This window comes from Styela clava, chromosome 10 (genome assembly GCF_964204865.1).
Source record: "Styela clava chromosome 10, kaStyClav1.hap1.2, whole genome shotgun sequence".
NCBI classification, from domain to species: domain Eukaryota; kingdom Metazoa; phylum Chordata; class Ascidiacea; order Stolidobranchia; family Styelidae; genus Styela; species Styela clava.
The window spans coordinates 15,226,562-15,239,760 of record NC_135259.1 but is presented as its reverse complement, the minus strand read 5'-3'; the positions used below and the strand labels follow the sequence as shown (position 1 = coordinate 15,239,760).

The 13,199-nt window shown below is 33.6% G+C and overlaps 2 protein-coding genes across 2 annotated transcripts; both read left to right on the top strand.

Moving 5' to 3' along the window:
• Positions 1 to 5,857: 5,857 nt before the first annotated feature.
• LOC144428172 (uncharacterized) lies at positions 5,858 to 10,041 on the top strand. Its single transcript, XM_078117041.1, has 2 exons — positions 5,858 to 6,350; positions 6,778 to 10,041. The coding sequence occupies exons 1-2, from the start codon at positions 5,891 to 5,893 to the stop codon at positions 6,804 to 6,806; spliced, it is 489 nt and encodes a 162-aa protein (XP_077973167.1). The 5' UTR covers positions 5,858 to 5,890; the 3' UTR covers positions 6,807 to 10,041.
• Positions 10,042 to 10,286: 245 nt separating this feature from the next.
• LOC144428256 (uncharacterized) lies at positions 10,287 to 12,871 on the top strand. Its single transcript, XM_078117218.1, has 2 exons — positions 10,287 to 10,655; positions 10,899 to 12,871. Exons 1-2 carry the CDS (start codon positions 10,298 to 10,300, stop codon positions 11,285 to 11,287), a joined length of 747 nt encoding a protein of 248 aa, XP_077973344.1. The 5' UTR covers positions 10,287 to 10,297; the 3' UTR covers positions 11,288 to 12,871.
• The last annotated feature ends 328 nt before the right edge of the window (positions 12,872 to 13,199 follow it).

Below are 13,199 nucleotides of genomic sequence, written 5' to 3'. Positions count from 1 at the left end.
CTCATTAACAGCATTACGCATGCAAGTTTCAAAATTTTGTCTCTTTTTGGCAATCCTGATTATTGCTACATTGAAGAATTAGCAACAGGAACAGTATCAACCATTGGAAGCTTTAATATTTATGTTATATTTTGGCTCAGACAAAGACTGTTGTACAAAAACCCAGTGCTTAAAGATTTGACCAATGTTATCACTCGTACCTTAAGTGCTACCGCCATCATAATTATTGTAATATGGCATATTGGAATTGGTGTTACATTTTCTAGGGTTCCTTTCATACATGAGATAGTAAATTACAAATGTAAGCTCATGGTTAGTGGTACAATTACAAGCCTGGTATGGATTTCACTCCTTGTCACAGTTGCTCTCCTGCAATCAATATTATTATTTCTTTTTCTACATCCACTTTATAAGCACCGGATAGAATCAAAGTGGATGAAGAATAAAAACATGGCCGACTTGCTTCCTGTGATGCAACGAGCATTTGCTGGGACGTTAGCGTTTGTTATCTCTGGGGCAGTAATTAATATGACTGGTGGGTTCGTTAGACATGATTGGATTGGACCTATTCTTCATTCGATAGGCCAATTACGCGACCTTGTTATTGTTACAATGTCTTTTTCCGATTGGAAGCAAACAGTTCTATTCCGTCAAACAGAAAGAGCAGGAGAATCCGCTACTGTACGTAGCCACACAATGAAATCAACCGTTCGGATTTCTCTCAGTGTTATTGCAAAACCAAAGGCAGATCCCATGAAATAGCCTAAATAGACATAAGAATAGTAATATATTACGGTAGGTGCTTGTAATATTACAGACCTCAAAAACCTGTTTGATGCAACATACGCAGATCTTTTAGAATAATCTCCGAAAACTAGCCCCGAACTTGTTTTTCAATTTAATGTGCTTAATTGAAGAACGACTAAAATATGTAACACACGCTGTTACTTTTGGAAAAGTGCAATATAATTCCATCTGCAACCTTATTTGTTTCTATATTTTGTATATGCTTATTGTCGTGTTGAAAAGACTGCAGACTATTCCATAGCTTTGAAAGGATTAAGTTTCCGTCCCCTGTAGCGTGTGGATTATACCTATGTTTTTTAATGTTATTTAACCCCTTTGTGTTAATAGCATGTTGAATTCAATGAAGATAGGTCATTGTAGTAATCTTCCTGATGGTGATTTATCGCTGCGAAAGATTTACTCTTTATGCAGAGCTTTCTTTGTATCAACCTATTTGTGACGTGTTTGAAAGTTGAAAATGGTGTTTTTCATGTTTTTGCATTATTACATATTTGGATTTGAACCATATTACTGGTATTAATATTAAAGTGTGTATTTCAATATATGTTTTGGATTCAATTCGATCGTGTAACTTTACAATATACAAACATTTATCACGACAATATATTATGTGCTTCTGATCTCAGAGTTGTTCAGATTGGGGTTTACTCCGCTATAGCGGATGTCTACTAACGGCAGTAATACGCGGTAAGGATAAGCATATAGGGACATACTCCTTTATACCACTGGTTCTTAAATGAATTGCGTTCGCTCTGATACTCTTTCGTTACAAAGTAATAAGCAGGTCGCAAAATGTTTGATAAAGCCAATAGCCGATAGAAAGCGATAAGGCTATGGATAAAAAAAAAACATAGCCCTGATGTAACCCGCAAAATAGCCTACACTAAAAATATAACCTTATCGCCAGTAGTTTTATTAAATCAAAAATACAACACAAAAAAAAAACAAGATATAAGTGCTGTTAATCGCACACAGAGACACTCATTAGCTTCCTTTAACATAAAATAAAACCGTTCTACATTCCTATCTATCTCTCAATACCTAATTATTGCGTGCATACGATCGCTTTGGGAAGGCTATGTAAACAATAATAAACGCTGAATAAATAAACAAATGTTTTTAAGATGTACGATCCAATATATATAGAGCATTGAATGAAAAACGCACAGCCTGGATTTGGTTTACCCATTTTCACTCACATTAATTGGGCGAAGCTTGAGGAGCCCCCATCTATTTCACCATGGATGCCGTCGAATACTGTGTTCGTTAGGCGTTCCCAAAGCCCGAATCGCAGGTCAAGTCTAATTAGGGGCATAAGTCGACTTTAAAATCAAGCCTGCCATGCCCCGACCCCACACCCGCCCTAATTTTCAAATGAATTTTTATTTTTTAAGGCGATCTTGCGTGATTTGCAGTGCAGACACAAACTCATACGTCATTGTCAACACTAGTCTGCTCTATTCACTGAGCGATTCACTGATAACTCGACGTACATTGGCTTACTGTAAGAATGTTCCGGGTTTACCCACACCCCAAAACCTTTTTAATCCCGAAACCCTGGTCTATATAAGCCAAATATAAATTCACACTACTTGCTGACGTCCAAATTCTACCGGGTATTTGAAAACATTTCACGGATAGGGAATTTGAAGTTGTGCAGGCAGCACTTGACACTAAGAACCAACGTGCGTTGTTGCTACTGAAGAGAGGGTATTTCACATTAAAGTAATAAACCAGGCTGAGACTGAGACTTTAAGCTGGTTAAAGCATGAAAAATACGCCGCAGTTGCTTTGTATATATGTTCATCTGTATCAATTCTGATTATTCAACTCTTCGAGACTGTACATTTATATTCTAAGAATCGTTCGTTACATCTACATGAAAAGCGTTTGTAATTTCACACGAATTTAATTAAATATTCAGCCGAAAAAAATGAAATTGCATTAGGTGATTGGTTTACTGTTTTAGAAAAAACATTTTGCCACACAAACGCGCGTTTCATGCAGGTATTATGTTTTCAGATTTGGACGGGAACATAAAACCTCCGTTCATTGTTTTTATCGCAGATATCGCTTACGTTTACTAATTACTTTTTAGGACAAAAATATATGTAATATATCGATGACAAAACTTACTATTGTCTAGAAAAATTTACAAGCTCAAATACTTGAAGGTTTAATTAAATTCAAATTAAACTATGAAAACTGGCTCTTTCAAATGATTACGATTGCGGCTACAATCAAATGCCACGTTTCAGAAAAAGATATTGGGACATCTCATATCTAATATTTTTATTATTGCAGATTCAAGCGTTTTTTTATTAAATCAAAAGTTAAGTCCAAAATTCACTATATTGTACTGAACAGTCATAAATCAAGTAAAGTCATAGTTGATCTTCAGCCAGTTTACGTCGAAGGGTTTCGTGTATACCGGAACAGTTATATTGAGTTGTAATTAAAGGAAAATAAATTATGTTCATGACAGTTTTAACTATTCCATCTTCCGAGTAGTTTTAACATCAAATCTAGAAGCAGTTTGTTGGTATGTCTCACATTACTTCGTGTGGTTCCCTGGACACGAAAGAAGAGCGACTTTCTTTGACTTTTATTTAAAACCCAATAGGATCGGCCTGGTCTTAAATGGCTAATCTGTGTCATAATTTGGAATTATGGCTGAATTAAATGTATTTTGGGGGGTCAATAGTATTTCATAGTGGTCTGCATGTGAACAAAACCAATTTCAAAACTCAAAATGTTTGAGTTTAAATTAGCCAGGCTTGATTCGAGTGTTCTTAATTACGGTGACGTCATCACATTTTTTTATGTATAATTTTCATTTTGCAACAAGGTCAATTTTATTTGTATGAGTATTTCAAAGCTTAAAAATAAACAAAGAATCTGTTGTTAGTTGAAAACGAAGTATTTTGAACGCGCGAGCAACGTTCTCCGGCTCATAATAAACAAACAAAGATACCAGACAGCACGCGATCAAATGCTCTTCGATAAAACGAATATCACTTCACTTACAAATCCCACTCTTGTTTTATTTTGAAGGCGACGTAAAGCTCTTCTAAAAGAGAACTCTTTCTCTCGCATATCAATCACGTGTCGACCACAGCGTTAAAAGTGAGAAACTTTTTTTCGAAGTTTTTTGAAATTTTTTGAAAAATCTTTCTTCGAAACAGTAGACGGAATATCAGATTGATATATTGCAATAATTTCAGGTCTTTAATTAGTAATCGATAATCACATGTCAGGGTAATAACTTAAATATTGAGACAATCCACTGCACTTCGTAACGAAGGCGACGATTCCGAACATCAATATTCGTGAAAGATATAAAGCTGATAACATAACCAGAGTATATATATGTACTTCATGTACTTTAAAATATGTGTCAAAATAATCTTGAGAACATCAGGTATACAGCCTATCTAAGAAATAGCAAAATACCATTTTGGCTTTTGAAAATCTATGAATAAGATGTTCAACCTTTCAAGGAATTGGTGTAACATATTTGTTGTGCCATGTAATACATGATGACCATGAATACAAGGCTTATTTTAAACACAGACCATAGTTTTACAGTTACGTACACACTTGACTCAGTATAATATACAAATACAAACTATGTAAAAGAAGTATCAAAAATTTAAAATGACGTATATATGCCCTCGAGAAACCCTGAGTTAAAATTGATAATATCTAGATTTATTATTTTAAAGAAGTTTGACATAAAAACTACAGTCGAAACCGTTATGAAACACTGTCAAATTTGGAGCATTGAATTTAAAGTAATTTTGGAAATCCATATGTATCGAAATATGTGTTCAAAAGGCCTCACCACAGAGAATACGAAAATAAAATATTAAAAACCGTCATGTTAAAACTCGAGAAAGGTTTCCTCGAGACTAATTGCTCGTCAGTGTTTGTGCCCTTTAAAATACTATCATATTTACCGGCACTATTATCGCCAGTTTCATGAGAGTGATCAATGAATCAGTGCCAACAAGAAACAGCGTCCAATTGCCCACATGAATATTTTTATCTCGATCCATTTCAACATTTCTAATACAATAGATTGGTCAACATAAAAAATTGTACCGCTAAAGTAGATGCAATATAACCTCAATTTTGAGCATCTAAATTAGGAACACAGTTAAAGTGTATAAAAATTGATGACACGGTAAATGGTGTTGTTGAAATAAAGAAAATTAGCCTGGTCCGAACTCTTTGACCGTCGTGTTGATTACAACACATACGATCTTCATTTCCGAAAAGTAATAAACAAGTATTTTCCATGAAGAGATGTATTTGTGGTGTTTGTAACTATACCGAAACAACCAAAATCATTGCTCAAATTATTTGAATATTACCAAGTTTTTTTTTATTATGACACAAATATTTCGTTTTTCGCAGAAGCTGTATTCAGTTTCTGAAAAATGCTGACATAACATATCTTCACTTTCGTACATAAAAAAAAATCAAAATGATAAATGCAATAATCATGAGTATTCGCCATACCTTGTACAAATCTCGAAAATCACTTGGGGTTGTGTTTATTTTTCTCGAATATACTTTGTATGTAATTTTCCAATTGTTTAAACAGTAATGTTATGCTTCGAATGGATCATTTGATGTTTAAGCATATTTTACGATGTTTATAATTTTTCTGTAATTAAACTTTTCAAAAGAGTTATCCGGAATTGTGCAATTTCAAAAAGTAACCCGAAAAAACAAAATAGGTCGTCTTAAAAGTTGATATGCAAATCAATTGCAAGAAAGCTAGAGAAATCACACGGAGTAGTATATACCTATGTAATTGCAGAATCATGAACTTGCTTTTGGCAGTTATATCACGAATTTTCATGCTGCTAGGATGGAATTTCAAGCAATTGAACCATTGATACAAAAGGATTTATCAATTGATTGTATAATTAATAATCCCATTGCGTAAATTGATGTGCATTTTTTCTTTTTTAAAGTAATGATACAGTATTTGTATGTTTGTACAATGCAAAAACGATTGTTGGAAGAATGGAACTTCAAATTAAATATAAATATTATACAGGGTTTTTCCTTAATGATATTGATGAGTTCACATCAGAGCATAAGATATTTAAGACAAAATCAAATCGAGCAAACTATAAACAGGCATTTGGGATTACCGTTTTCATTGTTCAACATGGAGAAACAATATGAAAACTCAACTAGCTTACTTTATAATATGGTGAACTCTTCTTTTGAAAGCCCCGAAGAACAGAGGCATGTCGCTATTTATTGGATAATTCACATAATTTTGGTATCTGGAGTCGCAACAACTACTGCATATACCTTGGTGGTTCTTATTTTGGAAGAAATAAAAGGTGGCCAAAGTTCAGGAAACACCCATGGTACTGGGAGTTTGGCGAAGTTTTCAAGAATTGCTAAAATTATTGTGACTCTGATGACGTTTATCGAGAGTGCTATCCCTATTGGGCAAGAATTGACAACTAAGTTTTACGATACACCGGATCATTGTTACATTATTGAAACTGCGAAAGGTATAGTATCGAATTTCGTTAGCTTCGGTATGTTTTTTTCTTTTTGGCTAAGGCAACGAGTTTTATACAGCAATCCTGTTCTGACAGAATTGACAAATGCTTTTACTCGTGTTGCAAGCAAGGCCTCGATATTTTTGATTGCTCTACTACATATTGGGATTGCAGTTTCCTTTGCAATGACACATATAACGTACAAATTTGTAAATTATAAATGCACCATCATGGAACAAACTTCCTCTACAGGGATACCCTGGATTGCTATATTTGTTGTTGTACTTTTGCTTCAGACATCATTATTACTACTTTTCAGCTACCCACTGTATAAGCATCGAATAGAAGTAAAATTTATGAATAACGCAAATACAATTAATATTCTTCCTGTATTACAACGTGCTTTGTTTGCAACGATAGGCTTTGTTCTTTTCAGTGGAACTCTTTTTCTGGTCAGTGGAGTGATCGCTGATGGTTTGTTAGCTGCGATACTCCGCACTATTGGTTCATTTTCGGACTTTACATTTATGATTATTTCATTCCCTAATTGGAAAAACACCGTAATGCCTTGTTGGACGAGTCAGACCCGTGCTGCCAAGAATGTTACCTCAACAACCAACACGACGCAATCAGCAGTCTAATACGAATGATACTTCCTTTTTGTCTAGTGTTGGTGTGTAGGCAATAGCCTGGTCAATTAAAAATATCATGTAAATTTCGAACACAGCGCGTATTTTTTGCTTAGAATATATTAAACAGTTAAGAGTTTTTAGAAAACTGCAAAATTAAAGTTGCAAATTGAAAGAGCAGTGTTCTTCAAGCCTTCTTCCTCACGACCCACTTTTTTGTGACTCTCAAGAACAAATAAAGTATGATTCAAAAATATGAAAACTAATAAAAAAAAAATGATAAAATTGACAAAACTTCAACTGGGACCAATGTGTTTGCATATATTCGTATAAAAAAATCTTGGCTTTTTTCGGCGATGTTGGGTCAGTATTGGTTCCAAATTTTTCAAGCTTCATCGATATTTTGTTTTAACATAAGTTAATGTCGAGAAAGATTTTACAGCGAACCCCATTGAACCTCCACCGAGGGGCTGTTGTCCATAGTTTGAAGATCCCTGGTGCATGGCGTATAGGCTACTTGATATTGATAGTGGGGAATTATGTATATCATGTATTTCATTAAAGTTGAATAAATATTATTTCCACAAATGTAATTTTATATATATAATTGTATAAATTGTTTTTTATACCATTCATGTTATTCCTGCTTTATCTTTCTTATAATGTAAAACTAGGGAAGAATAACACAATAAATATGTAATATTGTATATTCAATATATGTTTTATCATTAAAGATGTTTATGTTCCCTTTGTATTTTATTGTTATTGGAAATAAATTGATAACTACACAATGATCGTCAATGTACATATTTGGCCCAGCAGTACATAAAGTTTTACGACGACAGTTTTATAACTTTTATGTTTTTGTAATTTTGGTATTAAAACAGATATATATTTTCTAGCAATGAAGAATTATGTCGGTGCAGTTTTAATTAAATTTAATATAAATTCTTAATATGAGTCCGAGCGAGTTTACAGAATATAAATATCTATACTTCCTTCAACATTAGTTCTCAAAGAAATATAATGCCTGTTAATCATATTTGCCTAATTGAACCTGAAACGAGAAATCGTTGGGTCATAATAATCTAAATATTGTTTAAAACGAATTGCCGTTTTCTATGTAAAAAAAGTTTGTCAGTTTCTAATTCACAATACAATTATATTTAAGTTGAAACAAAGTGGTCTAAGGCTGAGCAATATGTCGAAAGTTCGTTTCCTATTATCTATCGAATTTTTATCTTTGTCCCTATATTGTAATATTCGACAAATTAACATTTCCCGCGGTTTCCTCATATTTTTGAATCGTATACACGCTACCAGTTTGTTTATTCTCGGTATATTTATACCTGAAGGTAACCATGCGCGATTGCAGTAATAGTCATATTTATAGGCCTGAACTCTGGGTAAAAATTTCGTATAGGCCTAAGTCTAATGATTTAAAAAAATCCAAATATGGACATGATAATATTAAGTGAATTATTTAAATCTGATCAAAGATATAATAAGAACTTGTAAGTTTCCAAGAGGTTCATAACAGAAGAAAAGAAAACGCATTAAAATAAAATTTGAATATACTTTTCGAAAAACTTATTTAAGACTTTTTTGAAATTTGACATCTAAATTTACAATGATAAAAGAATTGTGTGTAACAAAACTTAAGCAGAAGACTTGAAAAAATTGTTTTATCTTTGCATTAACATTCAATACAACTTTTTTTGTTCATTGTTTTCTGATATGTTCTTCATCAATATTTTACAACTTCATATGTCTTACTTCTGCGGATTTGATGTCGTATGGATACTGCAAATGTTCGTGTTGTGTTGCGTGTAGATGAGAATTGATTAATTGGTTCAGTACAACAAGGCATCACCGTTTGTTTCCAGTCAGTAAATGACAAAGTTACAACAACAAGGTCGATGAATTGTCCTGCGGAGTAGAGAATTGGTCCAACTCAATCATGTTTTACAAATCCGCTAATGAAATTTATTAGAGCTCCGGAAATGACAAACGCTAGCGCTGAAGCAAACGCCCGCTGTCAGACGTGAAGCATATCATTCGTATTTTTCGTATCATTATTCATCCATTTTGACTCTTTTCGATGCTTATAAAGCGGGTGAGCAAAATGAAATAGTAATATAGATTGAAGAAGTATAATTGTGAAAAAAAGTGCAATCCATATTATGCTCATAACTTTATCACTATCTACAAGCTCACAGTCATAGTTTACAATCTCATAAATGGGATCAATCATAGAAAATACAAGACCGATACCAACATGCCATATAACAATCAACGATAGCTCAGCAGCACTTAGGGTTCAGGTGAAAACATTTGTCAAATCCCGCAGTACTGAGTTATTGTATAACATTCTTTGTCTGAGCCAGAATATAAGATATATAGCTAGGCTCCCAACATTTGCTAGTGCCCCCTTACTTATTTCTCCGATGTAGCAATATTCAGGGTACCTTTATAAGAAAACACTCTGAAACTTGCGCTGGCAACACTTTCAAGGAATATGAATAATGTCATAAAAATTTTAACCACTCTCATTATCTTAGCCAACATTACAGCTTTAGAGTCTCCTTTTCGTGAAGTGAAGTTGATCTCTTTATGAATGAAAACTGCGAACAGGTACATTGCACTCGCTGCAACCCCAACAGTTAAAATTATGAAGACTGTCCAATACATCGCTGCGTTTGGTTCATGGGTTGGTGATAATGAAGTTTCGTTTACATTGTAATATGAGCTAGTTGCATTTTTATAGAATTGCTTCATCTTCATAAAAATCGCAATAGGTAATACAATTTTCAATTTGAAAGCTTTAGTAGACTTTTTTGTTCAAATTGGCCGCACCTTTTTTATTCGCCTACTTTACATCAAGTTGTGTGAAAGGACTGATACTTGTATGCAAGGGGTATATTCCATTGACTAACACAAACATTCCGTGAAATTGTAATTGAACTAAAATAGGAAAAATCGGAATAAATTAGGGCCTAACCCTAACCTGGTACACACCACGGTAGTATCCAAAAATTGCACTTTAGAATCTCTTACTAACTCACGCCTTTAAGCTTCTGAACATGGAAACTTCTCCAGCAAGTTCATTAATATAAATGCTAAAGTTTCTGTACTTAGAAATCTTTTAGTAAATCACCCTTCACGGTATTATTAATTGAATGTGAATAATAGATTTCTCCTGCGGGGCATGCTCTCATTACCTCATACGTGTAATACAACGAAGTACACAAATAAGAGTAATTAAAATCATCATTACGCGTTGTAAAACTTATTATGTAGCCTACATTCGCGTCTTCATTGTTCATCATGGAGACTCAATATGAAAACTCAACGAGCTTAATTTATTATATGGTTAACTCTTCTTCTGGAAGCAGCGAAGAACAGAGGCATATCGTTATTTATTGGATCATTTACATAATTTTGGTATCTGGAGTCGTAGCAACTACAGCATATATCTTGCTGGTTCTTATTTTGAAAGAGTTAAGAGAGGATCAAAGTTCAGGAAAGACTCATGGTACTGGGAGTTTGGCAAAGCTTTCAAAAATTGCTAAAATTATTGTGACTCTGTTAACGTTTATCGAGAGTGCTATCGCTCTTGGACAAGAAATGACAACTAAGTTTTACTATACGGAGAATCATTGTTACGTCATTGAAGCCGCCAAAGGTGTAGTATCAAATTCCGTTAGCTTCGGTACGTTTTTCTTCTTTTGGCTAAGGCAAAGAGTTTTATACAGCAATCCTGTTCTGGAAAATTTGACAAATGCTTTCACTCGTGTTGCAAGCAGGGCTGCGATATTTTTGATTGCTCTACTACATATTGGGATTGCAATTTCCTTTGCAATGACACACAAAACGTACATATTTGTAAATTATAAATGCACCGTCATGGAACAAACTTCTTTTACAGGGATACCCTGGATTGCTATATTTGCTGTCGTACTTTTGCTTCAGACATCATTATTACTACTTTTTAGCTACCCACTGTATAAGCATCGAATAGAAGTAAAATTTATGAATAATGCAAATACAATTAATATTCTTCCCGTATTACAACGTGCTTTGTTTGCAACGGTAGGCTTTGTCCTTTTCAGTGGAATGCTTTTTCTGGTCAGTGGAGTGATCGCTGATGGTTTGTTAGCTGCGATACTCCGCACTATTGGTTCATTTTCGGACTTTACATTCATGATTATTTCATTCCCTAATTGGAGAAGCACCGTAATGCCTTGTTGGAAGAGTCAGACCCGTGCAATCAAGAATGTTACCTCAACAACCAACACGACGCAATCAGCAGTCTAATACGAATGATACTTCCTTTTTGTCTAATATTAGTTTGAAGGCAATAGCCTGGTTAATTAAAAATAACATGCAAATTTTGAACACAGCGCGTATTTTCTGCTTAGAATATTAAACATTTTATAGTTTTTAGAAAACTGCAAAATAAAAGTTGTAAATTCAGAGAGCAGTGTTTTTAAAACCTTCTTCCTCACGACCCACTTGTCAGGGCCAAGTTTGAAGATCCCTGGTGCGTGGCGTATAGGCTACTTGATATTGATAGTGTGGAATTATGTATATCGTGTATTTCATTAAAGTTGAATAAATATTATTTCCACAAATGTAATTTCATATACATAATTGTATGAAATTTTTTATAGCATTCATGTTATTACTGATTCATCTTTCTTATAATGTATGAATATACTAAACTAGGGAAGATTATCCCAATATATATGAAATATTTTATATTCAATACACATTTTATGATTGAAGATGTTCATGTTCGCTTTCTATTTTATAGTTTTATTCCAATAAATTGATAATTATACTATAATTTATATAATATATGAAAAAAAATTCAAATCGGCTGACGGCTTAACTTTATATAGCTGTTCCCGCATTAAGGTAAATTATTGTAAATAAGTTACTTGCCATCTCACAAAATGTAAAAAAACTTATAAGAGGAGGAGTACTACATACCAATTTATTTCTCGAAACGGCTATTTCCAAACAATGTGCAATCCTAAATTGAAACGTCAATGTGAAATATCACTCAAATCAACTTTAAAATTCGCAATTTTGCAGTAAAATAATAAGGAAATTATTCTTCTTTCTTAAGTCGAAGATGAATTACTAGATATGTTATTAGCAGCTCGAGTCATTCTTCGTGTGGTTGCTATGCTCTCTACTATCAATAAAATTTGAGGAAACACTCAAATTGATATGTAATTGTTCATTTTGTATTAATGAGATAAAAACTTGTTCTTTGATAATTTCACAATTCCAGTTTGTTTGGCAATTATGTTTAAAAGCTTGTTAATGTTGGTGAATGTTCAATTATAAATGCAGTAAACACTCTGTAAAGTTTAAGTGAGAAGCGTGAATTTTCGACTAATTATGCTCACGCATGAACGAAGCAAGCAAATGGGATTAGTGTAGTTCTTTTAGAACAGTAGTCTGTAAACTGAAGCCCGCGAACAATTTTTTTGTGGCCCTCGAACGAACTCACTTTTTTAATGTATAAGAACAAAAACTGCTCCTAAACATATTATTATCTGCGCACAAATCTATATCGTAACAAGGGGTGTTGTGTGGCGTTTTTTTAGCGTAAAGCGAAAGCAAATATCAGTAGTATTTCGTGTTGAGTTGAAACTGACACAAAAATAAGCGTTGCGGTCCGTCCGTTGTAATTCAAAGTTTGATATTTTGATTGTTTATTGGCAGAAGTTAATGCGGGCCTCTCGCTATCGTCAATGTACATATTGTTTTACCGTTTTAGCAATTTCATGTTTTTTGGTAATTTCTTGACTAAAACAGATATATATTTTCTAGCAATGAAGAATTATGTCGGTACAGTTTTAATTGAATTTAATATATCAATAATACGAGTCCTTCAAAATTAGTTCTCCAATAAATATATGTCTGTCAATAATATTAGCTTACTTGAACCTAAAACTGGAAAAAAAAAAAATTTCTGGGTACACCCTAAGTATGTGAACCAAGATGGCGGGCGCCGGAACGTATATGTCTACTGTATGTGTAACATGTTAAGATTAGGCAATCATTTCAGGTATAAATACTACCGGAGTCACTAGGCCAGTCCCTGAACTCGTATTAGAGCTAAAATAAGGCAAATTGGAAAGTTTGAGAACTCCCGTAGTATTTGTACTTGGAATTATGGCCTAACCCTATCCTGGTACACATACTACGTTCC

Coding starts and splice junctions, on each gene's coding strand:
- LOC144428172 (XM_078117041.1), top strand. CDS start 5,891: ATGATATTGATGAGTTCACATCAGAGCATAAGATATTTAAGACAAAAT. Junction 6,351..6,777: donor CATTATTGAAACTGCGAAAG/GTATAGTATCGA, acceptor TGTTCTTTTCAG/TGGAACTCTTTTTCTGGTCA.
- LOC144428256 (XM_078117218.1), top strand. CDS start 10,298: ATGGAGACTCAATATGAAAACTCAACGAGCTTAATTTATTATATGGTT. Junction 10,656..10,898: donor CGTCATTGAAGCCGCCAAAG/GTGTAGTATCAA, acceptor CTTCTTTTACAG/GGATACCCTGGATTGCTATA.